Below are 27,721 nucleotides of genomic sequence, written 5' to 3'. Positions count from 1 at the left end.
CATTTCATAAATTCTAATAATTAAAACTGCATGTACAATAATAAAGACTATTCCAGATATCTAAAAGGATAAAAATGCATCCTTGATGTGTCATGGCACCGCCATAATGAAAACATTTAGTTAATGGAGGATCTGTGTAATAAAAGTGACCGTACAGAACCTGCAAGTGGAAATATACAAACACATTTCCCAAAAGAATTTCACCATTTCACAATTCATTATGAAAATCTGCAATAACTGACAAGATAGGCACAAAATGGATTTTCATGTTGCTGGGATGAATTGTGGCTCCCAGCAATTAATGTTTTTAGTCATATTAAGCAGATAAATAATGCTATCTGACATTACAGTATTTCACATTACACTAAAATTTTGTAACATTTGCTCATAATCGAACTTGAAATATGTTACCTAGAAAAAATATGTTATCTCTGGAACAGTCAAACCCCATTAGAAACCTTAGGTTTGAAAAATCACAATGTTAACAGTTATATCCCCTAGCAAAGGTTTGCTTTCCTTAAATAGTGTTAAATTTAAACCCAGAAGCTCTAGTCTCTTTTAGAGTTACTCTTTCTTAGTGCATTGAGGTTGAAAGAAAGATTTAGTACACAAAATGTACTCTGTATTACTGAGCCTTGGTAAGTGAAACTTGAAAGAACTGCAGAAAGAAGAGAAGCCTTTAGAATGAAATCGTAAGCTGCCTTTCTAAATACCTTTTAAATATTTTGTAAAGCAAAATGTAAATGTGCATGGTCATGTTAAGATTATTCACTAATATTGATTAACTAATTGTTTTAATCTAGTTTTAAAGAGGTGATGAATTTTCTCCACAAATGGACATATTAAAATCTATTTAGCATTTTCATTTATTTGATTTAAATCTTTCGGTAAAATTTCATAGGCCTAAGCTTACAGGCCATACTCATGTGAGTAATCTCACTGACGTCAATGGAGCCTACTTTTGTATTTGGATATTACCTGCATAATTAGACATTCAGAAGACGCTGGGCTGCAGAATTGTGTCCTGTTTGATCTTAGTGCTCTCAAATATCCAAATTATAGGAGAAACTTTGTTTCCTTGTCAAAACGTGCATGCAGCACTGTATGAACAGAATATGGTATATTCAGCAGCGTCATGTTTGGATGGAGACATTGATGCCTCATGTATCAGCACCAAGCCCCCATTTGAGTTTTTTTGTTTTTTTTAAAAAGAGCATTTTGTCTGAAACCTTTAGGAGATGCAGTAGAATTGGCATGTGCTAGCTGTGTTTGGGAAGCATTCCAAGGTTTTTTTAAAAAAATCAAAATCTAAATATGAAACCACTATTCAAGATGAACACTCCCAGAGATGTTTATGACTAATGAAGTATGCAGTAACGTGGCTACAAAGTCAAATAATAAACTAAACACTGCAGAGAAATTCTGTTTCTGTGCCAAGACCCAGTTTTATTGTTTCACAGATAACATTGCATTGAAGCATCACTTTGAACTCATGGGTACTGGAAGAGCAGAGACAAAAGTGTTTGCTTGTGGCTTATCACATTTTGTCCTACTGCATTTTAGTGTAAGAAGCAGGGGGTTTAACAGATATTTTAGATATTTACATGTCATAGTAAGGCAGAAACCAAGAAGCTACAACATGTTATCAAAATTATCTATACTAGCGTAAACTAGATGGAATCTAGTTTGAATTGAAACAGAGGATGACCTAAAGTGCACTTGTTCTCTGAAAAGTGACCCTGTAAAAATGACATTGTTTATGGAAGAGGTGGTTCCAGGGTTGCCTTTTCAGCAATTTCCAGAACAAATCTGCTCAGTTTACAAAAAACAAAAAAACCTAACCAAACAGAAAAAACACACACGATCTGTCAGAGATAAAAGCTGTGTTCTTTCTGGCTCTCTGTATTATTACCAGTGTATGACTAGGCAAGGCAGGTTACACTCCCAGTGATACCCATGCATGCCTTGTATACCTTGGAGTCACATGGTTATAACTGAAGAAAGAATTTGAGCCTACATTTTGAACTTAATTGACAATTCTGTTGACTGATAATGCATAAATCAGAACAGACTCCAGCTCATTCTCCCATAGCTGCATTGACTCTGCATTGCCAACTGGAGTAAAAAGGAGCACAACTTTTCTTTGTTGTTTTAACTCTGTAGATATAATTCAGAATATGCACGGGGGGGAAATTCAACCTCATGCAGAGGATTAGAACAAGGCCTATGCACCATTGAATAAAATGGTGCCATTTTTACACAGTCACTATTAGTCACTTTTCAAAGTAGAAATATATTTTTAAGGATTTTTTCCCTCTGGCCTAGATTATCATTTTTTAATTTTTTAGCTGGCCTTGAAATTAATTTGCATCCAAAAATAATATCCCCAAGTGTGGAGTCACCAGCAGAATGACCCTGCTCAGTGTTTAAAATGGGGGTTCTCAAGCTTTTTTCAAAACATGGAGCACACATCCTAGAGGGAATGTCTTGTGGATGCCTCCCCTGCCATTCACGCATGTGTGGATAAATTCCCCTGCCAGGGGTGATCCAATTAGAGCCTACTGGTAACTACAGCCATTCTTTACATGGAACATAACATATTTTTAGCTTTCTTTGGTGTGATTTATCAGCTGGAAATAAGAAGGAACCATGGCACGTGCCCAGCCAGCTCTCTGTAGGCCACCAGCAAGTGCTTCGTGGTCTACCTATGGTCTGGAGACCACAGTTTTGGGAGCTACTGTTTAAAAGCTTGCTGTTGGTTCCTGTCTTTACTTCCCCCTCCCATATGACTCCTCTGTTAACATTTCTGCATGTTCATAGTATCAAAAAGAACGTCATGGTTTTATTGTGCATGTCAACTCAGTACAGGGGCTAAAAAACCCACACACATGTATATAAAAAAAGAACAGCTCATATTATACAGTAAAAAATGCAGCCATATGGAAGGTTTACTGTTCTGAAGGAAAACCATTCACCTATGGTACAATTTGGTGATATGTGTGTATATATACAAACCAGCACTTTAAACCACATGCATCCCTGATGCAGCACAGAAGAGAACAGAAGGCCCATAATCTCAAGAAGGGTCCAGAGGGTAGATGTCTCATTTCTTTTCCACGTGACATGAATGAGTCAGCAAAGGCCCTACATAGTAAAAGTAGAGTGTGTCGCTCATACAAAGTGTGGGATGAGTTGGAAAACAGGGCCATGTGCCATAATTCTGCTCAGGAAACAGCATAACCAACAGCCCACCAACCATCCCATATTACCTCTGCTGTTAGTAGTAGTAATTGTCAACATGGACTCTATTGTGCTCATCAAAGAACACCCTTGGAGTGACAGCCAGTGTGACAGATGTGCTACTTCTGATTAGTGAAAGGGAACTGGGGCAGTGAGTAGTTGTAGGTGTTGCTCTCAAATGGTTAAGATCCATAGGGCTAGTGCACATGCCTGTATTCCAAGAGGTCTTATTCATTCAGCACCTCTGGACCCAACCAGGAGGAAAGACTACAGCATGGAGGAAAAAAGGTGATGGTTCTTATCAGGTAAGATCTCTCCTTTACATGGGAAAGGGAGAATATGGTTCTAAATTCTTAGTTACTATTTTTTTAAAAAAACGAAACACTAAACTTGGAATCTGTTGAAACATTCAATAAGTTTCTTCCTGATCAAAACTGCATTTCCCTACAGGAAAAACAACAGCATTTAAAGAAAATATGAAAAACTTCTAATGTGCCTAAGATCTAAGTCTTAGACATTCATTCCCAAAGTGATACTGCAATCTATTCAGAACAGTGAGGGGTCTTTTTTAAATAAAATCATAATGACTAGCTCTTGCATTTAATGGTGCAGAGTAAGAGGCTATTTCTACCCCGTTTCTGAGGTAATAAGCTGCTATGTTAAAAACATATTGGTGCAAGTTATTCAGCTGGAAAAAAACCACAGTGACCTCATTAATGTGGTTAGAAACTGAACAGTCTGTGGCACACTGAATTGTAAAAAATATCATAGTTCATCATGATTTTTTGTGAGATCTTCCCCATAATTGGTAGCTTGGCTGCCAACAAACATGTTCCAGTTCTCTAGAATCTCCTCTTTGGTTAACTTTTGATCCTGGGAGGGGGAAAAAAAATTAAGTCTCTATTAGAACATTTTAAATACCAGGTAAAAGAAACATCAGTACAGGTTTCCGAGATGCCCAGTAGGAGAAAATTCTCCAAAGAGGCTGCAGACAGTGGGTGAAATGCTGGCCCCTAGTGGAAGTCAATGGCATAATCCCATTGATTTCACTAAGGTCTGCATTTCACTCATAGTATTTCATAATTAACTGATTCCTACACAGAACTTTCAGCAGTAGGAGTGTGGCGCTCGTCTACTTGTGCAACCTCACCTATGTTTTTAACTTTTCTTTTTTTATTATTAATATGGAAAATATTTTGTCTGTTTGGTGTTGGTGATGATGATCACCTACATTTAACAACTGAAGTAAAATCCTTCTAAAGTCAGCTCTGTATAAGGATGTCTTGATCTTCCAAACTCCAGCAGTGGAGCATCAGCAGGGTTGGAGAGAGGGGAAAAATCCTGCTGAGCAATGGCTCCTATCCAGGTGCTGCTGAATTATTAGTCCCCATCATAGTGGAGGCAGAAGGGATGGGCCAGACCTTAAGCTGCAAATCTGTCTTATTTCTTATAGTCTTCTATTTTTATCTCTCCTATTTATCTCTTAGTTCAGTTTAATACATAAATGTCCATGCCCCCTTTGAAAAGAGAAAAATCTCTGTTTCAATTTTTGGGTGTAGGGACATAGGTTGGGAAGCTCTCTAACACTAGGACAGCCAATGGGCCTACCTGAGTTCATAGTTATTTTATCAGCTATTCCTTGTGGTTTCTTACTTTTATCAACTCAAATTTATTTTGTTGCAGTAAGGCACTAGTAAAACCATTTTTATCATCTGAAGCTCTACTCAGACTGTACTAATAAGAAAAGTCACTAAGAATCATCTCTTGCTGGCTGACACTAAAGGGAGCCAGTTAAACTCTTAATCTAACATTTATGAAATATACCAGAGCAATGAGTACCTTGTCTACGTCCGATTCATAGACTAAGTGCCTGGCTTCAGCTTGTGCGTGATCATAGTCTTGTGGGAGAATCCAGTGACGAATCTCCTCTTTATCCAACTTCCCATCCTTGTTTATATCTCGAAAATCTGAAAACTGCTCACGTTCAGTAATTACCCAGTCAGGTTCAGGTCCACCTTCCTCATGTGAAAACATATCAGCTAGAGGGGAAACAAAGGTTTCAAAGTCCTATTTAGCTTGCAAATTAGGCACAAAATGAAGACAGGCTAGTAGCAGAAATATCACAGTAATAGCTTGCACAGAGGTACTGTATGTTGTGTGGGGCAGGGCATAGGTGGAAAAGGAATGGGCACATGGATATGCACCTTGCTTTGCTCAAATGGCTTCACTATTGTTAGTTTTAGCCGTTCTAAGATCACCCTTTTAGGATGCCAGAGCAATGCCACTTAAGTTAATGGGCAGTCCCAGCTGTAACTGAAAAGCAAATTGGCCCCGAATGTCTTCACCCAGTGATTTTTTTTACCCAGGTTACAAGCATGTGGTGATGTACCGCTCTTTCGGGATCCTCTCTTAATCTGCACTCATGCTCTTTCAAGATGAGCTCAGATGTACGAGGGAAAGAGGAGAGGACCCACAGCTGCACTGCATCTTGTCCCTGCCAGCAAGTGTCTTTGTCGCTAACATCAGAATCCAACCAGAGAGTGGACGAGGGAATAAAAGGCACAGGAAAACTTAAGGAAACAAAAATCTGCTAAATCGAACTGGATGGCTTTTGTCCTGCTTTTATGGAAGTCTCTGTGCGAGAGAAATACAGCTGAGTAGATATGTTCCTTTTTTAACCCTGGACTACTGAACAAACTGCAGCAAACTCCGCTGGAAGGTAAGGGGCTGCGCTATACTAGGAAAAGATCAGAAGAGTTGTGATGCAGCATGAGTTGATATACATCAGAGAGATACCTACTGTGCGGAAACTACACCTTATGGACATGATACAGCCCACTCATCGGCGACCTGGGCTAGGGAAACAACTTGTGATAGACAGTGGATGATCAGTTCTGTTGCTCATTGCCCTGGTCCTCCCGTCAGGACTCGCACACCAATCAACTCCCCCTCTCAGCGAGGCTCGTTCTTTCCCACCCCCAACCTCTACTGTCCTGTTTAAAACTGAAACCTATTTTTTGGCCTCTGCTCGCAGCCCAATATGGTTTTGGTTGTCAAGATTATTCACATGGTTCTAGGTCAGGCTAAGCTTGAGGCCAGCTCCATCCATGGGAGGTGCAGATGCAACCCTCTTGAAGATTTGGTCCAAAATTAGCAATAAAAACCACATGCATGTACTGTACTAGGCTGGATTCTCCACTGCCGTAAGTGGGTGTAGTTCCCATGACTAATAGAACGGTGTATGCCCATTTTAGTGAGAATGTGGCCCATTCTATCTAGGTGTTGTAACATGATTGGGAATTTTTAGTTTCTAAACTTTCTTGGGACCTGATCCAAAGTCTATTGAAGTCAATGGAGAAGGGCTAGTGCCTTCAATTGACTTTAGATTGGGCCCTTGATGGGGGGGGAAAAACAAGCTGTGCAATGTCTGTGCGGGATTTATTTTTTTTAATCTACACAAAGCCAAAATGTGGGTATGACGTACTGTAGCCATTGTTTAAAGCAAAAAAAATTGCTGCTCTATTTAGTCTAATCAAAGCACATGAGATAATTTAGGCACAAATTTTCCCAACTGTTGAAGAAAACTTCAAGAACCACGCAATGTTACTCTTTATTTTATTTTTCAATAAGTGCAGGCAAACAAGAGTTACATTGTTTATCTGAAGCAACTGACACGTCCCGTCAATTTGATTTTATCATCTTTGCCAATGTGAGGTGGTCGTGACAAGAACATTCTATGCTCCTATCTATAGAAGACAAGAGGAACCAGCATTCACATGGTAACGAATGTTGACAACTACCTTGTAATTATATGTAGGTAGTGTCACTGAATAAACTTAAATTACCGGGGAAATTATGCTGCTCTGTTATTTCTGCCATACAAAAGCATTCACATCTTAAGGCTAAATATAATTTCAAGAAATAGAACCTCCTATGATTAATTAAGGTGTGGATATTGTTCCTGATTGTATGTGATGAAGTGATCTTTACAGTAGCATTAAAAACAAAAAGATTTTATCTGAGTTTGGTCCAATGCTTTTATGGTGCGAATTTCCTGATTAAAAAAAAAAATCAATCACAAAGGGACAGAGTGAGACAGTAGCTTCAGTGTCAGCATGACCTTTCACAAGTGTAACACACACATCCTGTACTGCTGAGCCCCTGTCTTATGCTGCCACTGTGCCTTCCTGGCTCTGAGAGCAAGAGAGCAAACAAAAACCCCGTGTGCCTGAATTTTGACCAAAATAACTTGCAGGAATAGACCTGCAGTTTACATTTCCCATTCTGCTCCCTTTGTGCCACTAGAGTGGTGCACGACTAAGCTTTAATACAGGTATTTCACAACTTCTGAGTGCTTGCCTTTGCAAACTTAATGTCCTGGTAATGGTTTATTTTTAATGCCAGTTCTTAAGTTTAAAAAAAGTCAAAACTGAAAAACCAAAAATTCCATCCTGTGGTGTCATCCTAAACCCCACATATGCATCAGCAGCAGCACTGGGATCTTTGGAGCTACACCACTGTCCTCCACTTGAGCTAACAGAATTGATAGTAGTGCTGTTAGGCGATTAAAAAAATTAATCGTGATTAATCGCACCATTAAATTTTTTTTTGATTAATCGCGCTGTTAAAAATAATAGAATACCTATTTTTATTACAAATATTTGCACTGTAAAAAACAAAAGAAATAGTATTTTTCAATTCACCTCATACAAGTACTGTAGTGCAATCTCTATCGTGGAAGTTGAACTTACAAATGTAGAATTATGTACAAAAAAATAACTGCATTCAAAAATAAAACAATGTAAAACTTCAGAGCCTACAAGTCCACTCTCTCCTACTTCTTGTTCAGTCAATCGCTCAGACAAACAAGTTTGTTTACATTTGCAGGAGATAATGCTGCCTGCTTCTTGTTTACAATGTCACCTGAAAGTGACAACAGGTGTTCGTATGATGGCACTGTTGTAGCCGGCGTCACAAGATATTTATGTGCCAGATGCGCTAAAGATTTGTATGTCCCTTCATGCTTCGACCACTATTTGAGAGGACGTGTCCAGGGTGATGATGGGTTCTGCTAGATAATGATCCGAAGCAGTGCGGGCCGATGCATGTTCACTTTCATCATCTGAGTCAGATACCACCAGCAGAAGGTTCAGTTTCTTTTTTTGGTGGTTCAGGTTCTGTAATTTCCACATTAGAGTGTTGCTCTTATAAGACTTTGAAAGCATGCTCCACACCTCGTCCCTCTCAGATTTTGGAAGGCACTTCAGATTCTTAAACCTTGGATCAAGTGATGTAGCTATCTTTAGAAACCTCACATTGGTACCTTCTTTGCATTTTGTCAAATTTGCAGTGAAAGTGCTCGTAAAAGAAACAACATGTGCTGACTGGGTCATCGTCCGAGACTGCTCTAACATGAAATATATGGCAGAATGTGGGTAAAACAGAGCAGGAGACATACTATTCTCCTCCAAGGAATTCAGTCAAAAATTTAATTTTTTTTTTTTAACAAGCGTCATCAGCATGGAAGCACGTCCTCTGGAATGGTGGCTGAAGCATGAAGACGCATATGAATCGTTAGCATATCTGGCATGTAAATACCTTACAATACCGGCTACAAAAGTGCCATGAGAACACCTGTTCTCACTTTCTGGTGACATTGTAAATAAGATGTGGGCAATATTATCTCCCGTAAATGTAAATAAATGTTTTTGTCTTAGTGATTGGCTGAACAAGAAGTAGGACTGAGTGGACTTATAGGCGCTAAAGTTTTACACTGTTTTGCTTTTGGAGTGCAGTTATGTAACAAATCTACATTTGTAAGTTGCATTTTCAGGATAAAGAGATCGCACTACAGTACTTGTATGAGGTGAATTGAAAAATACTATTTATTTTGTTTATATTTTATTACAAATATTTGCACTGTAAAAATGGTAAAGTGAGCACTATACACTTTGTAGTCTGTGTTGTAACTGAAATCAATATACCGTATTGTCCTGAGTATAGGCCGCACTTTTTCCCCCTAATTTAAGTCTTTAAACTAGGGGTGCGGCCTATAAGCGGGATCTTGCCAAAAAAAACCCAATACAAATACTTTCAATCCCAGCCGCGGCTGGGATTGAAAGGGCTCTGGGCTCCCTGCTGCGGCAGACAGCCCAGAGCCCTCTGATTCCCCGCCGCGGCTGGGATTGAAAGGGCTCTGGGCTCCCCGCCGCGGCGGGCAGCCCGGAGCCCTCTGATTCCCCGCCGCGGCTGGGATTGAAAGGGCTCTGGGCTCCCCGCCGCGGCGGGCCGCCCAGAGCGCTCCGCTCTGAGTCCCGGCCGCGGCTGAGATTTAAAGGGCTCTGGGCTCCCCGCTGCGGCGGGCAGCCCAGAGCGCTCTGATTCCCCGCCGTGGCTGGGATTTAAAGGGCTCTGGGCTCCCCGCCGCGGCAGACAGCCCAGAGCCCTCTGAGTCCCGGCAGCGGCTGAGATTTTCTTTAAGTTAAAAAAAGTTAAAAATTTAATTTTTTTAAAATAGCACCAAACTTTAAGGGTGCGGCTTATAATCAGGAGCGGCCTATACTCGGAACAATACGGTATTTGAAAAAGTAGAAAAACATCCACAAATATTTAATACATTTCAATTGGTATTCTATTGCTTTACAGTACAATTAAAACTACGATTAATCGTGATTAATCTTTTTGAGTTAATTGCGTGAGTTAACTGAGATTAATCGACAGCCCTGATTGGTAGCAGTAGAAGGCTGTTATCTTATATGGACTGGCCACTAGAAAGGATGGAGAGGCCCATTTTGTCAGTGGGTTTCACAGCTATTTTCTCGACAGCAAAGGAAGGATGAGACTCAGACATAAAGGGTTCGATTCTGGGTTCTGTAAGGGAGTGTTTTCTAATGGTTATAGACTCTTCTGCCCCTACCCCCTCCCCAGCTTCTGCCCCTGTTTCCCTGCTGACAGTCCCCAACCCTCACTCCTGGCCTTCCCCAGCTCCTACTCCTGTTCCCCCCCCGTCTCCTTCCTCTGCTTCTGCCCCTTACCCAACTCTTGCCAGGACCTCCTACCTCCAACAATCCCCAATCTGCTTGTATCCTCCCCACCTCCAGCTCCTGCTCTCTCCACCACACACATTTTTCCATTCCTGTCTCACTGAGCATTTTGTTCTTATCCCACCTCTGCTCCTGCTCCAATCCACTTCCCTCCCAAATGTCAACCCCTCCCTTGCCTATGCACTCTGCCTCCTCCCCTTCGCGGTCTCTCTGCACTCAAGCCAGGCTCCTCCATGCTGCCTGGGTTCCATCAGGGGAAGCATTGACATCACAGCAGGGAGCCCTGGCTCTTAGGAGGAGCAACATATCCCCAGCTCCTGCAGCAGAAGGTTGGAGCATGATCACTCACTATGGGGATCGCACCTGAACGGAACTGCGTGAAGATGAATCATGGTCAGCGCAGATGGAATCTTCAGAGAATTTAGTTGCCAAATGCTAACAAGACCAAGCATATGGGAACTGTGATTTTTTTTCAGAAACTTGCAATTTAGCCATATTTTCACAGGCGCTGCAAAAGGCACATCCCTGATGAGAGGGTGACGCTTTCCACCCCTCCCTCACCAAATTTTAAGTCTTCACTCCAAAACATGAAAGGACTAGAGCTTCACAAGGAAACAGGTAATTTTTTTTTTTAAACATGGGAGAAACAACATTTTCCTCTAACCTTTTTCTTGGAAATGACAACCATTTTACCTGACTTCCCGGGGGGGGGGGGGGGGTGGAGACTTTTAGGCAGAAAACGGGCATGGGGGGAAAAAAATCAGCCCTCACCTTTTAAGTTTGCCAAAGTTGTAAGAAACTAAAAACAGAGTCTTATAAATGGAAAGCATTAGGCAGACTTTGCTATAGGTGTCACTACATGCCTAAAATTGACAAACTTTTTGGTTTTCTTTGTTTAAAATGACTGAGTACAGGCATGGAGGTGTGATACAAGTGTTGACTTAGATTTGAGATGAGATGGACTGGTGGAGTGGAGATTTCTAAAGTACTTGTGCTAAATATTAAGGCGAGTCAACCCCATTCCAGCACTTACCAATGTACTCATCTTGATCCACAAAACCATCCTCATTTTTGTCTATGTCCTCCAGTGTTTCCTGGAAAACATTTTTTTGTCAAAATGATCAAGAAATTACCAAAAATTCCAATAACTCTCTTTATTAGTAGGTACCACTTCTCAAAATTATCAAAACTGAAATCCTAAGGGAAATCCTGAGTTATTGTACCATGTTTGGCTTTCCTCACTGCCCTTTTGGAAGATTTCACATTTGGGAGATGGCCTGCTCTTGTATTCCTGGTGCACAGAAATCTTGACACTGACCAACTCCAATGTGAGTTTTGTATTCAAAGGAACGCCCAGATCTCCTGTCAGAGTGAAGAAATTCCATGCATATGAATGGATTTGGCCACTTTGCTGTTGAACTATCTAGGTGGCACCTATCACTCTTGTATCCAGACACCAACTCCAAGTTTTAAGTAAGGGCTTGTCTATATACAAACTTGCATCAACACATCTAAATCAGATTCTGTTCACAACTCCTGCTATTCCGGTGAAAGTTGGTGCCATGGATACTTTTATTCCCCCCCTTTTTAAAAAAAAAACTCTAGTTAAACTGAAATAGGACTCTTACTTATTAATTTCACTGCAAGTGTGTGTGTAGACGAGCCCTAAAAGAAGTGAATTCCATGAAGCACTTTCCTTTCTGTCCCCGAGCTGGCTACTACTTATGTGCAAGCCTGTTTCTAAAATCCTGAACTGAAAGTTTAGGGAAGTGCATCAAGGCTCAGAGGAATAAAAGCAAAGGAATTCAACTGGTTTTACTCTACTTACTAAGACGACAATGTCTTTCATATGCTCAAACTCCTCCGGATGAAGAAAGGCAGTGAACTCCTCACGAGTGGCAGTTGAGTCTCCATCCAGGTCTGCAGTTTTGAATCGCCTTTCATCCCTGGGCAGCATTTTTTTAAAACTGTGTTGATCAGTCACATCTTGAAATTCTTCTGGATTTTCTAGAAATTAATTAGACAGAATCTCAGAAGTGCGTATCTCTGAAAATATTGCTGCATTGTCACCATACAATACTGCAATGATAGTGTATAGAAAAAGCTGCTGAAATACTTAGATCCTGTAGATTCTAAAATTACAATAGTTCATTGTCAGGATGGTTGCTAAAGTGTCAGGATTTCCCTTGTGAAATCTTAAATTCATGGCCAGCCATTAAAGTGTGTTTGTGATCACAGGACTTGTGCTTACGAATGACTGGCTCAGTTTAGTAGTAATTGTGGTCTACAGGTGGGCAAGTGGAATTTACCATAAACTAAGAAATTAAGGTCCTCGAACAACCACTGTGGTTTAGATCCAGTTTATCTACGTATCTGCTGAGTTTTGTACAGAGCTTTAGACTCTTGCTGTATAGGGCTGATGAGGTAGTTAAGAGTCTGTATCCCAGCTTGTAGGAGGGAGATGTTTGTTCTGGTTTTTTTCCTGGTTTTGGACATGATCTTGTTGCATAGAATATACAGGATTTAGAGAAGTAGATTCCTCTGTTTAGCAGGGGATGGTGCTGCCACCTTTGCCCCTTCCAGCTGAAAGTGCGCCTTTACGGCGTTTAGGGTCCCAATTCAAATCCCACGGAAGTCATTCTGGGTGGATCTGTTGACCCAGAAGCTTTTATCACTCGGTCTTTATCTCTTAAGTCTGTGTCACATAAGAGTCACCAGTGCAGGTTATTGCAAGCACGTTTTGATTTGATAATATTTTTCAATGATGGGAATTGATTTCTGTTTACTCTATGCTTATGACTGGGAGAAATCCTTTATGTCTGGGCCAAGCAGCTTCAGGACTGTGATAAGCACAAAATTAACCGTGTCCTTGTGTTCCTGCACAAAGATTTTTTGCCCAAGTCTGATTGTGTAAGGATTCCACTGATCTTCTTAAGGTAATTAACGACGCGTGAGCAGTTTAGAAAAGCTCACTTTTCTTTTTTGGTTTGGTTTGGTTTTTTTTAAAAGAAAAGCATTATCTAATATCTCTAAAAAGAAATCATAAAGATTTTATATTGCAAATCTCAGCCAGCCAGCATCACAGTGATGAATGCAGTATAAAATGCTTAGCTAGAGGAAACTGCTGATTGGCCTGCAAAAAATCCTTACCATCTCCAATTCCTACATCATGAATAAGGCTACGATTTGGTCACGGAGGTCACAGAATCCGTGACTTCAGTACGCAATGGCTGGGAGCTGTATGGTATCCCCACCTCCCGTGGTAGCTGAGAGCTATGGGGTACCCCTGCCATCCAGAAACAACAAAACTGAAGAGAATAGGGAGTTCTGGTTTCAGAAACTGGCAGACTCGCTAATGTTTATCTAGCAGCTACCTCTCTCCTAGGTGGAACCTAAAAAATATTTTTGTTTAAAACAATGAGATTTAAACTCAGTGGTATGAAACGAATGAGAATTCTAGAAAAACAGCATCACTAAACTAATTAAAGATCTTGAAAAACCAATTTCAAAATATCAGAGAGGTAGCCGTGTTAGTCTGGATCTGTAAAAGCAGCAAAGAATCCTGTGGCACCTTATAGACTAACAGACGTTTTGGAGCATGAGCTTTCATGGGTGAATACCCACTTCGTCGGATGCAAGTAGTGGAAATTTCCCGGGGCAGGTATATATATGCAAGCAAGAAGCAAGCTAGAGATAACGAGGTTAGATCAATCAGGGAGGGTGAGTCCCTGTTCTAGCAGCAAAAAAACTTCAGGACCAGACTTCAAAGAGAAACTGCTGAGCTTCAGTTCATCTTCAAATTTGACACCATCAGCTCAGGATTAAACAAAGACTGTGAATGGCTTGCCAACTACAGAACCAGTTTCTCCTCCCTTGGTTTTCACACCTCAACTGCTAGAACAGGGCCTCACCCTCCCTGATTGATCTAACCTCGTTATCTCTAGCTTGCTTCTTGCTTGCATATATATACCTGCCCCGGGAAATTTCCACTACTTGCATCCGACGAAGTGGGTATTCACCCATGAAAGCTCATGCTCCAAAACGTCTGTTAGTCTATAAGGTGCCACAGGATTCTTTGCTGCTTTTACAATTTCAAAATGAAGGCCTTTATAGACTCATCTGATTTTTAAATAACTACTTTGGGAAATGGTTTTGTGAATTTTAATTTTGCATTAAAACAAGATCAAGATATATCTGCCGCTCTCCAAAGCCTGGCTCTCGCACACGGTGAAATGTGTGTGTAGAAAGTCAGCACAAAACTGGGCACATCCTGAGTCTCACTTACACCCTCAAAATGGGATCAAAGTGGTGCATAAGAATTGTGCTGACCCTCTGCACAGACATGAATTTCATCCAGTCATGTAGAGCAGTGTGAGGTGGCCTTTGAGTTTGTAGGAGGCCTTTTCCTCCAGAATGAAAGTCAGTATGTTGACATATACTTCAATCAATACCTTCCTTCAAGTGCTTTGGGTCTCTCTCTGATTACAACTTGCCCTAATTAAAGAACCTTCAGATGGTCTCCTTTGATCACATCTGAAAGCTGTACTTTTTTTAATAAAATGTGCAGTAGAATATTCCAGTTGTAGCTTATTTAACCTTGTGTCATCAGTGATTAACTTTATTTCTTGTGTAACCATTTTTAAAACATACATATGCAGTTTTCATTTTAAAACAATTAAATGCAGAGGGGGTTCACTTTTTTCAGAGTGAATTCAGTGCTTATGAAAGAGCTTGGGCTTATGGCCCTGGTGAGAACTGGAGTATCAATAGTAGCAGCACAAGTTTCCTCACCCCACCCAAATACGTATCAGCCACATGATGGAGGGTCCACATCCATCTTGGAGGGAGAAGAGAACTGTAATTCATTCAGGGCCTGGCTTCAATGGGCTTTGGATCAGGCCCTTAATCCAAAGCCTTGCTGTTGAAATTGCAAACAGAAGTGCTGGTTTCAATGGTGGACACTTGCCCAATAAGAACTGGATCGAGACACTCTGACCCCTTATGCCATCCAATTTCTGTACATGAAACACACTAAAACTCAACTGTTGCCATATCAAGCACATCAGGTTAAATCTTCCATGGGGACAAAAGAAAAGAATCACATCTTTCAAATATATTTTCAAATAAATGTTGCTTTTTAGGGGGTTTTCATTTATAATTGATCATAATCTGTGGCATGTTCTGACAGAATAATTACATTCTATTTAGACCTTACATAAATGTTTAGCATCCAAACCAAAACAGAGAAACAATGCAGCAAATACTTACTAGTCTCAACATATTTCTTTTGAAAGAATGGTTTAAAAACAACAACACAGTTCCCTTAGTTTACTAATAGGAGCAGAGGCTTTTAACTTAGCTTTGAAATTTTATTCACTTATTCTTCCCCTCCTGAAATCCCTATGCATAGAGGTGACCATGGTACAGATTGGCTATATTTTTCAAATGCACAACTGAGGAACTTTTGATCTTTGAACTATGTTAATTTTACAATTTCATATAAGACTAGAATCTCCTAAGAGAGTTAGGTGCCTGTGTCCAGTGATTTTGATAGACATAAAATTTCAGTCTCCCTAATGGTTCTTTGAAAATTCCAGCCTAAAATGTTGCCTTTTGACTAATCTTACCTAGATAATAACCATACGTGGCTTGTTTGTATTCTTCCCAGGATATTTTGTTATCTTTGTTTACATCATAATCTCTCCAGACTTTAGCCACATTTTCATAGATGTAGCGTTTCTGCACTCGCTTAATCCAGTTTTTCAGTTCCTCTGTTGTGACGTAGCCGTCTTTGTTGTTATCTATTCTATCAACAATTTTCCTGCAAAGAGAGAGACATTTTTAAGAGCTGGTAAAAAGAAATAAAATGCACATGCCTGTCCAGCTTTGCTAATCTACATGAGACCCTGACTGTGCCTGCCCTCTCTCCACAAAGAGTAACTCTTCACTTAACATTGTAGTTATGTTCCTGAAAAATGCAATTTTAAGTGAAATGATGTTAAGCGAATTCAATTTCCCCATAAGAATTAATGTAAATAGAGGGGGTTAGGTTCCAGGGCAGCTTCCCCTACTCTGCAAGCACCAGAGGCGTGGGATTCAACCTTCAGCCCGCCCACTCCACTCCTTCCCCCAAACCCCCACCCTTGACCCACCTCCCTCCCCCTTTCCTTCACTCACTGCGTCCTGGCTCCTCCTGTCTCCCTCCCCTCCCTTCTAAACACCAAGCCAGCTGATTGCCACGTAGGGGAGGGAGGGGGGAGGCGCGCCGAGTCCTCGCTCCTCCCCCTTACCTTCTGTCCAGGGCAAGCAGCTGGCTTGCCGCATTCAGGAAGGAGGGGGAGCCTGCATGCCAAGTCCTCGCTCCTCTCCCCTCCCTCCTGCCTCCAAAATGCCACAAGCCAGCTGATTGCTGCTGGCAGGAGAGGGAGTGGAAGTGCGCCAAGTCCTCGCTCCTCCCACCTCCCTCCTGCCCAGGGCAATCAGCTGGCTTGCGGGGCAGTTTGGAAGCAGGAGGGAGGGGGAAGGAGCGAGGACTCGGCCCGCAGGCTCCCCTTCCCTCCCCGCCTCCCGAACGTGGCAAGCCAGCTGATTGCCCCGGGCAGGAGGGCGGCGGGAGGACCAAGGACTCGGCGCACCTCCCCCTCCCTCCCGAATACTGCAAGCCAGCTGATTGCTGCCGGCAGGAGACAGGAGCCTGCGCGCCGAGTCCTCGCTCCTTCCCCCTCCCTTCTGCCTCAAAACACCACAAGCCAGCTGATTGCCACGGGCAGGAGGAGGAGGGGGAAGGCGCTGAGCCGCAGAGGCACTGGGGGGAGGGGGCCATAGGGAGGCTGCCAGCTGTGGAGAAAGCAGGCAGCCAAACAACGTAAGAGTGGAGCATTGCACAGCTTTAAATGAGTATGCTCCCTATAATTCATCAGCAACGTAACAACGTTAAGCGGGACGACTTTAAGTGAGGAGTTACTGTACCAGCCAAAGCTGCAGAGAGATGCTCTATAACAAAGGCCTGGTCTACACTGGGGGAGGAGGAGGAAATCGATCTAAGTTACACAACTTCAGCTACATGAATAACGTAGCTGAAGTCGATGTAATTAGATCGACTTACCGTGGTGTCTTCACCTACTCTTGAAATTAGGTTAATTCGTAGTCACTGAAGTCTCAGCTGCCAGGTGCAGCCAGATTGGCTTTATTTAATTCAGCCACCACCAAGCAATATAAAAGACCCAACAGAATTATCTAGTCTTCATTGACCCACAATGAGTTCAACCTAAGTGAGTTGGCTGACATTTTGTTCAATGAAGACTAGATGATTCTGTAGGATCTTTTATGGAGAAAAGGATGGGTGAGTCTTCCCCCGTAACTGCTCCTTCCACCTAGGGCAGCAAATTGCTCTCCATCGAAAGCAGTGTTCTTTTCTGAGCTGCTTTAGTTCAATACCAAGTACAGGTTTTACTTAATTTTCAGCAATGATGCGTTTGATCTGCTATCGTCATTGGATTTGTAGCACATTACATCTTTACAGATCTCATTACAGACACAGGGTACAGACACATGCAGAGTCTGCCTTCTGCATTCATAACCAAGACTTTTCTGAAGGGGGCGGAAAAGAAGTGCTGCTAAATTTCACCTGAGAAATAAAAAAAGAACATGCTACCTGATTGGCCAGACTTTTTCTTTTTGTATGTACCCCTCAGTGAATCTCCCCTGAAAGTCTGACACCACAATGGGACATATTCATCAATGGAGTTGTCCCACAATGAATTTAACCTAAGTGAGTTGGCTGACATTTCGGTCTATTGTTAAATGCTAAAAGTAATTGAAATGTTTCTGCCAGAGGCCTAGGAAATATTTTACCCTATTGTTATTTTTAACACTTCCTCAGTATCTCCAGAACTGGTCAGAGCCAAGATCTGTGCTGCTTGTAGTCAGCACTGTTTATTTTTCCCTCAAGTGCAGTCTTCTATTTTTCTAGCTTAATTGCATCTCTGCCATGATCTATATGACTTATGGCTGCTTCCCACTAAAATGAGGGTGAGTAAGAAACAAAGTCTTAGGTCTTTTTAAGGATGATGTGGCAAGAGAGCAATAGCCTTCTGACTGCTTTGCAATGCAGCTAAAATTCATTCTTCAATCACAAAAGTCGTAGTGTCCCCATTTAAAGTGGCTAATTCTTTAACAAAGTGAAAATTCAGAGAAGGTTACACAGCCACCAGGCTACAAAACCAAAACTATACACAATACTCATTAAGCTGTCCCCACAAGCCCACAAAACTAAAAACCTTTCTCCCAAGGCTAAAGGGCCTGCTGCACCAAACCTCATATACTCCCAGCAACTTCAGTGGGACTATGTTCAATACAAGCACTTAGGGAACATCCCGCCCCCAGCTCTCTAGCAGTGAAATCAGTTCAATTCTGTTGCACAAAGGGAGGGCAAATCCAGAAGAGGACACAGAGGGTGCACAGAACCTACAGGTGCAGAACCTTGCACTACATATGGTAGCGGGGATATTTGGAGATGGGTGAAAGTAACTTAAAGGACTTACCGGTACTCTGGAGTCCTTAGGAGGGGGAAGGGCCTCTACCAGAAGAGGCGGGGCCTTTAAATACCCAGCACTTTAAATCAGGATTTAAAGGGCCCGGGGCTGGGGCTGTGGTAGCAGCAGCTGGAAGACCTGGGCCCTTTAAATCACCCCCGGAGCTACCAGCTGCAGAGGCCCGGGGCAGAGGCTACCAGCTGCAGAGGCTACCGAAGCCCCAGACCCTTTAAATCGTCCCCGGAGCCCTGGGGAGGCGGTGGCAGGGCTCCCGCGGCTATTTTAAGGCCCGGGGCGGTACTGGCTGCTGCAGCCCCAGACCCTTTAAATAGGCACCGGAACCCCGCCGCCACTACCCCAGGCCTCCGGGGATGATTTAAAGAGCCCGGGGCGGTAGCTGCAGCAGGCGCCCCAGGCCCTTTAAATCGCCACCCGAGCCCCCTGCTTCCCCAGGGCTCTGGCAGCAGGGCTCTGGCGAAAATTTAAAGGGCCCAGGGCTCTAGCCACTGCTGGGAGCCCCAGGCCCTTTAAATTGCTGCCAAGGGAAGCTGATCCGTTCCGGTACGGCGCACCGGCTCTTGCCAGTACTCCGTACCGGGGCATACCAGCTTACTTTCACCTCTGTTTGGAGATGAAACAAGGATGGGCCAGACAACTCACAGCTACAATGTGAGCTGGAAGGGGAGGGATTCTGAACTTCAGCCTTTTCTGCTTATGCCTAGTTGCTGGGTTGGGTGTCACTGCTGGCTTCTGGACTGGGTCTGATGCACAGCAGCAAGATTTGCCACATTGGGCCCATATATGGTGCCAGAAGCTCAATAAGCATCTTGCTACCAATAAACAGACCTGAATGTCTTATTACACTAGGATCAGACTGCACAGCAGCTTTAACACTGGGCTGGCCTGGAAGGCCTACATGACTCTACAGCTTTTGTGTCTGTTTGTTTGGGTTTTTTGTCAGGAAGATTTCTCTTCGCTAGTAGATGAGCCTAAGTTTAGAGTATATTAGTCAACTCTCTTTTGCGTGGCAGCAACAGCAGAACATGGCTTTCTTAGGCCATGTCTACAATACAGTCACTACAGCAGCATAGCTGCAGTGCAGCAGATATGCTGCTGTAGTGCCAGTATTGTAGACACATCCTACAGTGACAGAAGGAGTTTTTCTGTCACTGTAGTTAATCCCCCTCCCCAAGGCACTAGCTAGGTCAATGGAAGAATTCTTCCATCAAGATCATGCTGTCTACACCAGAGGTTAGGTTGGCTTAACTATGGCACTCGGTGTTGCGAATTTTTCACACCTCTGAGTGCCAGAGCTGTGTCAATCTAACTTTTAAGTGTAGACCAGGCCTAAGTGTTTCCATTATAAATCAGTCGTATACAACGGACTTTGTTATGTTTATACCCATCTCATTTGTGTGAGAATTACTTATTAAAGAAGCTGCACTCAGTTTGTTTAGAGTTGGGTCATGAATATTCTTATGCTTAATTAAAAGTATTTCCCAGACAATGGCTTTAAAAATAATGTTTTTAATTAAATCTGTCCTCCTCCTTAAAGCCAACAGCTTGCTGAAAAGTGATACCATTTGTGACTAAAGCTCCTGGGGATCATAGCATTAAAAAGCATAGGGTACTTTCTGTCCTGATTTAATAAGCTTCTTTTTAATATTTAAAGTTCCTCTTCTGTTGTAAAAGTTATTTTAATCAAAAGTGTGAAAAGCAGCAAAAGGCCTAAAAATGCCCAATCGAGTTAGAAGCTTTATTTGCACAGTTTGTGTCCTGTGATGTGTTTTCCACTTTGAGACTGTTCAAAATGCTGGTAAGCGTAATCCTGGAGGAATTCTGTGCCCAAAAATGAAAAATTCTGCGCACAATATTTTAAAATTCTGCAAAATTCTACACATTTTATTTGTCAAAATAATGTAATATTATCATGTAAGTTTCAATTATGTTGGTAAATTATTTAAACTACAATACAATGGATGAAGCATGGGAATGGGGAGCACTGGAGGAAATCCGCAAGCCCCCTTTGTCTAATAGTAATGTAGCTAGGTTTGACCCTTTATTTCTAGTTGTTAGTCAACAAACATATGCAGCCATGTGCTCAGTGTTACATAATAGGCAACTGAAGAGCAAGTGAGGGCTGGGGAATCAAAATCACAATTTATATTGGCTACTGACCATCTCCAGAAAGGCAAGTACCAAACAGCTCATGGAGCACATTTTGATTGGAATTTTTTTTCAGTCCAAAAATTTAGACCAGTTCTAATCACTAAAGCACCATAAGCATTTATAAGGCCATCCTGTCCTTTATGCCACTCTGGCAACATAAAGAAGCCTTAAAACTTTCACACCTGTTTTATACTTCATTTTTATAATTCATAAAGACAATGAGAGCAATTCACTAAGCAGGCAGGCTGCTACATTCTGCTCTGCCCCATGCCTACCTCCTCAGAAACACCCCAATGCCCTGCCTCTCCATGCCAAGCACGCTGAAATAACAAGCAAGAGGGACAAAGTATCTCTCTCCCTTTCACACGCACGACTGCCCAGCCCTCCCGCCCCCCATCCCAGTGGTGATTTACGTCTCTACCGGCTGCCCGAACCAACCAGCCTGTGCTGCCAGAGAGCGGCACATGACTGCTCTTGTGGGCTTCCCTTTGCTTCCCCACCAGAAGTCATTTTCTGTGGGGAAGCAAAGAAATCTGCAGGGAACGTGAATTCTGCGCATACACAGTGACACAGAATTCCCCCAGGAGTATAAGCAAAACCACTTCAGGATTCTTTTAAGAAACATAGAATAAACCCATTTCTCAGAAATGCCATATCAGGCCAAATGTTCCCTTAATTATGTGACACACATTAGTTACATTAAAGATTATATTGTACTGAATCAGAAGGCATTGTACTTCACACAACCCATCAATCAAAAAGCAGAACTATGCCTCTGTAATTATAGCTGAAGTTGGAGCCCTAGAGATTAGCTTACAGTCCATTTCTCCTTTATGCATATTACTCTCATACAGAGTGATGCAAACGCATAGGAGAATTTCCTGTGAATTCTCCCATCATGGGGAAAGAGTTTGAACCCCACAAAAGGGGGCCAGGAGTCCATCTACCAAACCTCCAGCTACCCAAAGTGAACTGGGGGCAAGCAGCAGTTAGTCTGTCGGCAGATGAGTTGGGGAGAGATTTGTTTTGATAGCAAAAATGCAGTAGATGTTTTCCTTATCAGAGAGTACTCAAATTCTGCTTGGACAGGAAGTCACAAACCATCCTGCCCCAGAGCAGTCTGAAATTTGAGATACCAAGGCTGATTTTTTTCTTTAAATATTGTACAGACTATTGGATGCTGTCAAAGAAAGGCAGCTGCAGGATCAAATTAAAGTAATGGTTAACGATCAACAACACTAGGGAAATCAAAGAGCAATGGGTGTGTCTGATTCTGAAAGTGAGAATAGTAGAGATTTGAAAAGGCATTGCAACACCGTCCATTTTAAAGAACCCAAAAAGTACATAACTAGGGAGGAGGAGGTGGAGAAAGGAAAAGATGGTTCAAACATATCTGTATTAAGTATTCCTGTATTTCCATATCTAATTCATGGATGTTTAAACTGTGGAACTTCCTCTTTCGAGGCCGCACTCAGTTCTGGATTGAGCTTTCAAAACCCAGGCAGTATGGACAGTAGACAGGAGAAGCATGTTGGAAGCTGTCCTACCTTAGGTGATATTTAGTCATTGAGCAACACTCCAGTACACTTCCTTGTTCCTCAGATCTGTGTCCAAGGGGACAATCAAAGGGAGAGGTGTAATATCCTAACTAAAGCTCAGTTTAAAAAGGACAAAATATGAACCATGTGTGCCAGAGAGGAGAGTTCAGGTCCTGAGTTTAGTGCTCTGCTAGCTTTTTATTAGTCATAAGTGAATATGACACAGTGTTAGGAATGGAATCCTGTATAGGACCAGAATAACTGAAAGAGTGCCTGCTGCCCTGCATCCCAGTATCATTTGGAGATGCTGAACTTCATCGAGTGTAATCTAGAAAGGGCCTTCTTCATCCGGGGAACCACAACTCTGGATTCATAGATTCCAAGGCCAGGAGGGACCTTTGTGATCATCTAGTCCAGTGGTTCCCAAACTGGGGTTTGTGAACACCTGGGGGTTTGTAAAATGGTACAGGGGGTTCTCAGGGAAAAATTCCCTAATGGTGGACAGAGCTGTCCCTAGGGACCCCGGCAGCAAAGGGCCAGCAGCCTGGAGCCCCTGGACTTCCAAGAGCTAAGCAAGCATATATATTACACTGAGATTTAAACTTCAAGACTCCTTATAAGAAATGGAAAGAGAGGTGGATATTTTTTGCTGTTTTTTAAATTAAATAGGCAGCTAGTGTTGCTTTTAAAATTATTATGAACAAGTTTAAGCTTTGTTGTAATGTGCGTTGCTTGCCTGGACTGCTCAAGCCCTGAATGCTTGTGTAGGAGAAACTACTTGAGTTGGCTTCTTAAATATCTTCATGCTGTTTCACATCTGATATTCCTTGATGAAACATAGGAGACTTGTTTTATAACAGGCTTATTCAACGTGATACAAGCTACAAAAGTGAGATCTTGGAAGAATGTTGCCATTTTCATAATGTAATAAAAATACTGTAATGATAAATAATTAATAATAGTGTGTAATAAGCATGTCATAAAAACAAATTTTATAATTCCAAGATCACTGCTTTCATAATTTATACTCAGGTAAAGGAGAAAATACCAGGAAATACTCATTTTTAGGAGGGGGTTCGTGAGACTTGACATTTTGTTGAAAGGGCTTCACAGGTTGTTAAAGTTTGGGAACTACTGATCTAGTCTGATCTCCTGTATAACACAGACCATAAACTCCCCCTGAGAAATGCCTAGTGCAGATCTTCTAGAAAAACCTCCAAACTTGATTTTGAAATTGCCAGTGATGGAGAATCCACCATGACCAGTGATAAATTATCCCCTCAATCTTCACCACAATGCATTGGCAGTATTTCTGTGAGAGAGTCTGAAGAGTTCTGTGTATCCTGTTTAGTATGCTATTTATTGTAGGGTTGGTTTAGTGTGTTTATCCATGTGTCTGTCTGTATCTCCTCTACATGATTCATGGGGTGAAAACTGAAATAACTGAAAATTAAATTTCACTTTGTGCTGATTTAGAATATTAAATAAAATTTACTGCATACTATTTATATACAATTACATGGAGCTCCTGCTTCCTTCCATGGAAATAGTAAAGCTTGTCTGCACAAGAAAGCTGTACCTGTTATATCTGTACTTCTATTCCCATATGGAAGGTGAATAAATATACTGGTGTAAGGCACCAATATATAACTTAATACCAATAATTATACTGGTATAACTTTCAAGTGTAGCTCAGGTCAAAAAGTGATTCCAGTTTAAACTAAGAAGGCCTAAGATGTTTGTATATTGTATGTGAATCAGAGAGACGGTTTGCTTTTTTACGTTGGGAGTGCTGAGTTTGCTAATTCCAGACCTTTCAATAATTTGGACAAGTTACCCGTTTATGCTAATTATGTTTTAAATATTTTTGTTACAGCACCTATTACTATTATTACTTGTATTTCAGTATCACTCAATAGGATCACAGACCCACTGTGCTTAGTACTACATGAGACAGTCCTTACTCCAAAGAGCTTACACTCACAGCTGAAATAAGATGCAATGAGTAAGGATAACAAACAATGCCAGGGAAGGGAGAGGCAGGCTGAGGCTAATAGTAATGCTGTCATATGGTTCTACAAGATAGCTCAGGGCACAACTTGAGGCTTACAAAGAATATGAAAATATTTTTCCTTTACGAAATCAATAAAACCAGCTCTCTTCAACTGCCATTAAACCTACCCGTCCTATAGATGTCACAACAGAAGTGGGTCTTAAGGAGAGATCAGAAGGATGAGAAGGTGATGGACTAGATCAGGGAGGATGTCCCAAGAATAAGTGGCAACGTGGAAGAAAGAACAGGCACACCGTGGGAGAGGTGGACAAAGCTACCATAGTTAGCAAGGGGAGAGGACAACATTATAAGTAAGGCTGTGAGTCTGTCACGGAAGTCATGGATTCCATGACTTTCTGGGATCTCCATGACTTTTGCAGCAGCCGGAGCGACTGACCCCAGGGTCACCCGAGCAGCTCAGGCGGCTCCCAGGCCAGCCGCCCTGGCCGCTGCTGGGGCAGTCTTGGCGTCCCTCCCCCACCCCCACAAGCACCAGCAGTGGTCTCGGGCTGTGTGCTCCCCCCTCCATGCACCAGTGGCTGCCCCAGGCTGTGTGCTGCCACCCCCCGAGCACCAGCAGAGGTCCCAGGCTGCACACCGCAGCCGCCGCCGCCGCCGCCGCCTCCTCCTCCTCCCCCCCCCGCCCCGAGCACCAGCAGCACCCCCAGGCCACCCTCTGCCCCAGAGCACCAGCAGCGCCTCCCCACCCCCGAGCACCCAAGACTTAGTCAGGCATATATAGTGCAAGTCATGGACAGGTCATGGGCCATGAATTTTTGTTTACTGCCTGTGACCTGTCCATGACTTTTACTAAAAATAACTCATGACTAAATCTTAGCCTTAATTGTAAGTCATGAACAGGCAAGTTGTAAAGGGTAGCAAAAGTGAGGACAGGAAGCTTAGATGTGCGATGCTAGAGAGTTGCAAAGTGAGGACTGACAGGGTAAGAGCAATAGGCCAGCAGAGTGACTTTAACAGCTGCATTTTAAATGGACTGGACAAGGCTGAGCTGGTGCAGAGGGAGTTGCAAGCAGTGCACTCAGGTGATGGGAGAAGGAACGCTTGAATGCTATGGTCTCAGTACGGTGCTGCATATAGCTAGCCTCAAATGGAGGAAGAAGAGCTTCAGTGCAAGGCCAGAGAAGTTGGATGAGAGAAAGAGAAAAAAGATAATTTAAACAGAAGGAGTGAAACTAAGCCTTGAGTTTTCAGCATTTGTTTGTAAAATCAGTTTGGGCTGTGGGAGGAGAGGCAGAGGTCAAACAAATGTCACCCTATAAAGTTCAATTTTGCCAGGTAACTTTTCCCACAAGTCCCCTGTGAGTGGACGGGCAATGCTCTGAAGTGACTAGCGCCACTGGAGATCGGCTCGAGAAAGCCCTGTCACTCAGCTGGGAGTCAGTAAACCTCCCCAGCGCTGCATAATGCCTGTGGCACTTGAGTTAATTCTCACTCCTGACCACTGCCACACAACCCTTCACGCCTGGCCTTAGCTCGGGTGCAAAGTTTCCGTTACAAAAACACAAAGCGAAAGTAATATTGAAACTTTTGTCTCTGACGCTTCTTCCCGGCTCTTTTTCTGCAGAAATAATCCTTTCCCTACTATGCAGTGATGCAAGGGGACCTCCCCTCTGCCACGTTATCAGCGTTTGATGGGGCGGGAGACACGCCTCCTCTGTCCTCTCTCCCCCTGCTGCAGTAAGTGAGGCTCCGAGGCTGGGAAAGCCTATATTCCCTCACACTAGGGGCTGTTGCAACATAGGTGTAAAGCCACAGAAATCAAGGGCATTTCCCTCTCCAGTAAAAGCTCGTGTCGTTTCAAGGGCTCGCGCTCAGCCAGCCTACAATTACAGAAGCACTTTCAGGTTCTTGCTAGTGCAACGCCCTATTATTATTTCGATACGCTCATTTCACTTCCACTTGTTTAAAAAAAAGTTATGCATTAAACTACTGCGGCAGGGTCCCTGTAATGCATCTCCTTGGAGAGGCCGTTCCCTTCCACTCCTAGGAGCCCATCTTACCCTAGCTTCTCTTTGCTTTCTTCTGGGGTGAGCTGATCGAAAGTCTTGGCTTCCTCCTTGCCCAGAAAAGCCTCATGGTCATACTGGAAGCTTTGGTTATCTTCGTGCAGCTGGTCGCTGAGCGGAGGGTCTGGATGAACGACCCTCTCCTTCCTGAGAGTGGGTTTGCTGAGTGACCCTCCTGTGCAAAGCAGCAGCACGAAACAGCAAGCAGCCTGGAAGCCCATTCTCTGATCCTAGCAAGGCGGGATCCGCCACAGCCCGGGGGAAAGAAAGGGAGAGAAAAGTGCTACATGAGTTTGTTACAAATAAGGAATCAGGGGAGAAGAAATGTCAACTTATGACACATGGATCAAGTCATCCAACGTGCAGCATCACCTCCAAAAGCACCCGCACGCGTGGGACCTCTAGCACCGGTCCCTACATGCAGCAGCTGAGCCTGGTACCTTTCAGCTCCCAGGCACACACACACTCACGCTCCCCACATCTGGACGGACGGACAGACAGCCAGCGGCACCCCTTGCCACATACCAGCTGTTGCTGAGAGTCTATCGCCCAGGCAGCCCTGGGAACGCAGCTGCAAGTTGCAAATGACCCACTGCGGGCTTGTGATCACAAGCCCCTCAGCCTTCCTCCCCAACCAGTCACGTGAGAGGTTGCAAGGCAAGGTTGCTCTGTCCCCCGATGTTACCGCGCTTGCTATTGGGCAGGGGAAGCTGTGTGCCTGCGGGAGGGGGCTGGATCGCCACGTTTGCAGGGCGGCTCGGGTTTCCTCAGCGAGGCTGCAAAGAGCGCTGGATTTGAGCTGCAGGGTGTAAGGTTTCCGCTGGGGAGTTCCCGGCTCCAGACTAGGCACAGCTCAGTTGCTCTGCACAAAACAGAGGAAGTTTAACACACGGGGGCGGTTTTTTAAACTTGTTCTCACTCACCCAACACTCTAAAGTTTGCAGCCCCACAGTGACACCCGAAAGCGAACGGGATTGTTGTGTGACCCCGCAAGCTGACGAAGCTGAGAGCTAATTGCAGAGCCCCAGGGAGACCAACGGGAACCTTCCCTGCTGCCTCGCAGCTCGGACCGCAACAGCGCGTGGTCACCCCGCAAATCTCGCCAATCTGCAGGGCG

The 27,721-nt window shown here is 43.1% G+C and overlaps 1 protein-coding gene and 1 long non-coding RNA gene across 3 annotated transcripts in view; one reads left to right on the top strand and one right to left on the bottom strand.

Annotated features, from left to right (window-relative positions):
• The window catches only part of LOC123369949, a 57,139-nt gene extending 50,424 nt beyond the window's left edge, over positions 1-6,715 (top strand). Inside the window, exon 4 of the long non-coding RNA XR_006579214.1 lies at positions 5,607-6,715. This is a non-coding gene — a long non-coding RNA (uncharacterized LOC123369949). The remainder of the gene's footprint in view (positions 1-5,606) is intronic.
• On the bottom strand, positions 43-27,721 carry RCN1 (reticulocalbin 1). Of its 2 annotated transcripts, none has more exons than XM_045016051.1 (7): positions 27,528-27,721; positions 26,599-26,834; positions 15,911-16,104; positions 12,112-12,290; positions 11,317-11,377; positions 5,080-5,279; positions 43-4,113 (listed from the first exon to the last, which is right to left on the bottom strand). In XM_045016051.1, exons 2-7 carry the CDS (start codon positions 26,823-26,825, stop codon positions 4,006-4,008), a joined length of 969 nt encoding a protein of 322 aa, XP_044871986.1. In that variant the 5' UTR covers positions 26,826-26,834; positions 27,528-27,721; the 3' UTR covers positions 43-4,005. The 2 variants fall into 2 exon arrangements, with proteins under 2 accessions (XP_044871986.1, XP_044871985.1); XM_045016050.1 differs by lacking the exon at positions 27,528-27,721 and adding an exon at positions 27,130-27,501.

The sequence above is a fragment of the Mauremys mutica genome, chromosome 4, assembly GCF_020497125.1.
Source record: "Mauremys mutica isolate MM-2020 ecotype Southern chromosome 4, ASM2049712v1, whole genome shotgun sequence".
Classification (NCBI taxonomy): Eukaryota; Metazoa; Chordata; order Testudines; family Geoemydidae; genus Mauremys; species Mauremys mutica.
The sequence above is the reverse complement of the archived record's forward strand: the minus strand, read 5'-3'. Positions and strand labels throughout refer to the sequence as shown.

Coding starts and splice junctions, on each gene's coding strand:
- RCN1 (XM_045016051.1), bottom strand. CDS start 26,825: ATGGGCTTCCAGGCTGCTTGCTGTTTCGTGCTGCTGCTTTGCACAGGA. Junction 11,378..12,111: donor TGAAAGACATTGTCGTCTTA/GTAAGTAGAGTA, acceptor AATGTTTTCCAG/GAAACACTGGAGGACATAGA. Junction 4,114..5,079: donor ATGAATCGGACGTAGACAAG/GTACTCATTGCT, acceptor TCCCCCTCCCAG/GATCAAAAGTTAACCAAAGA.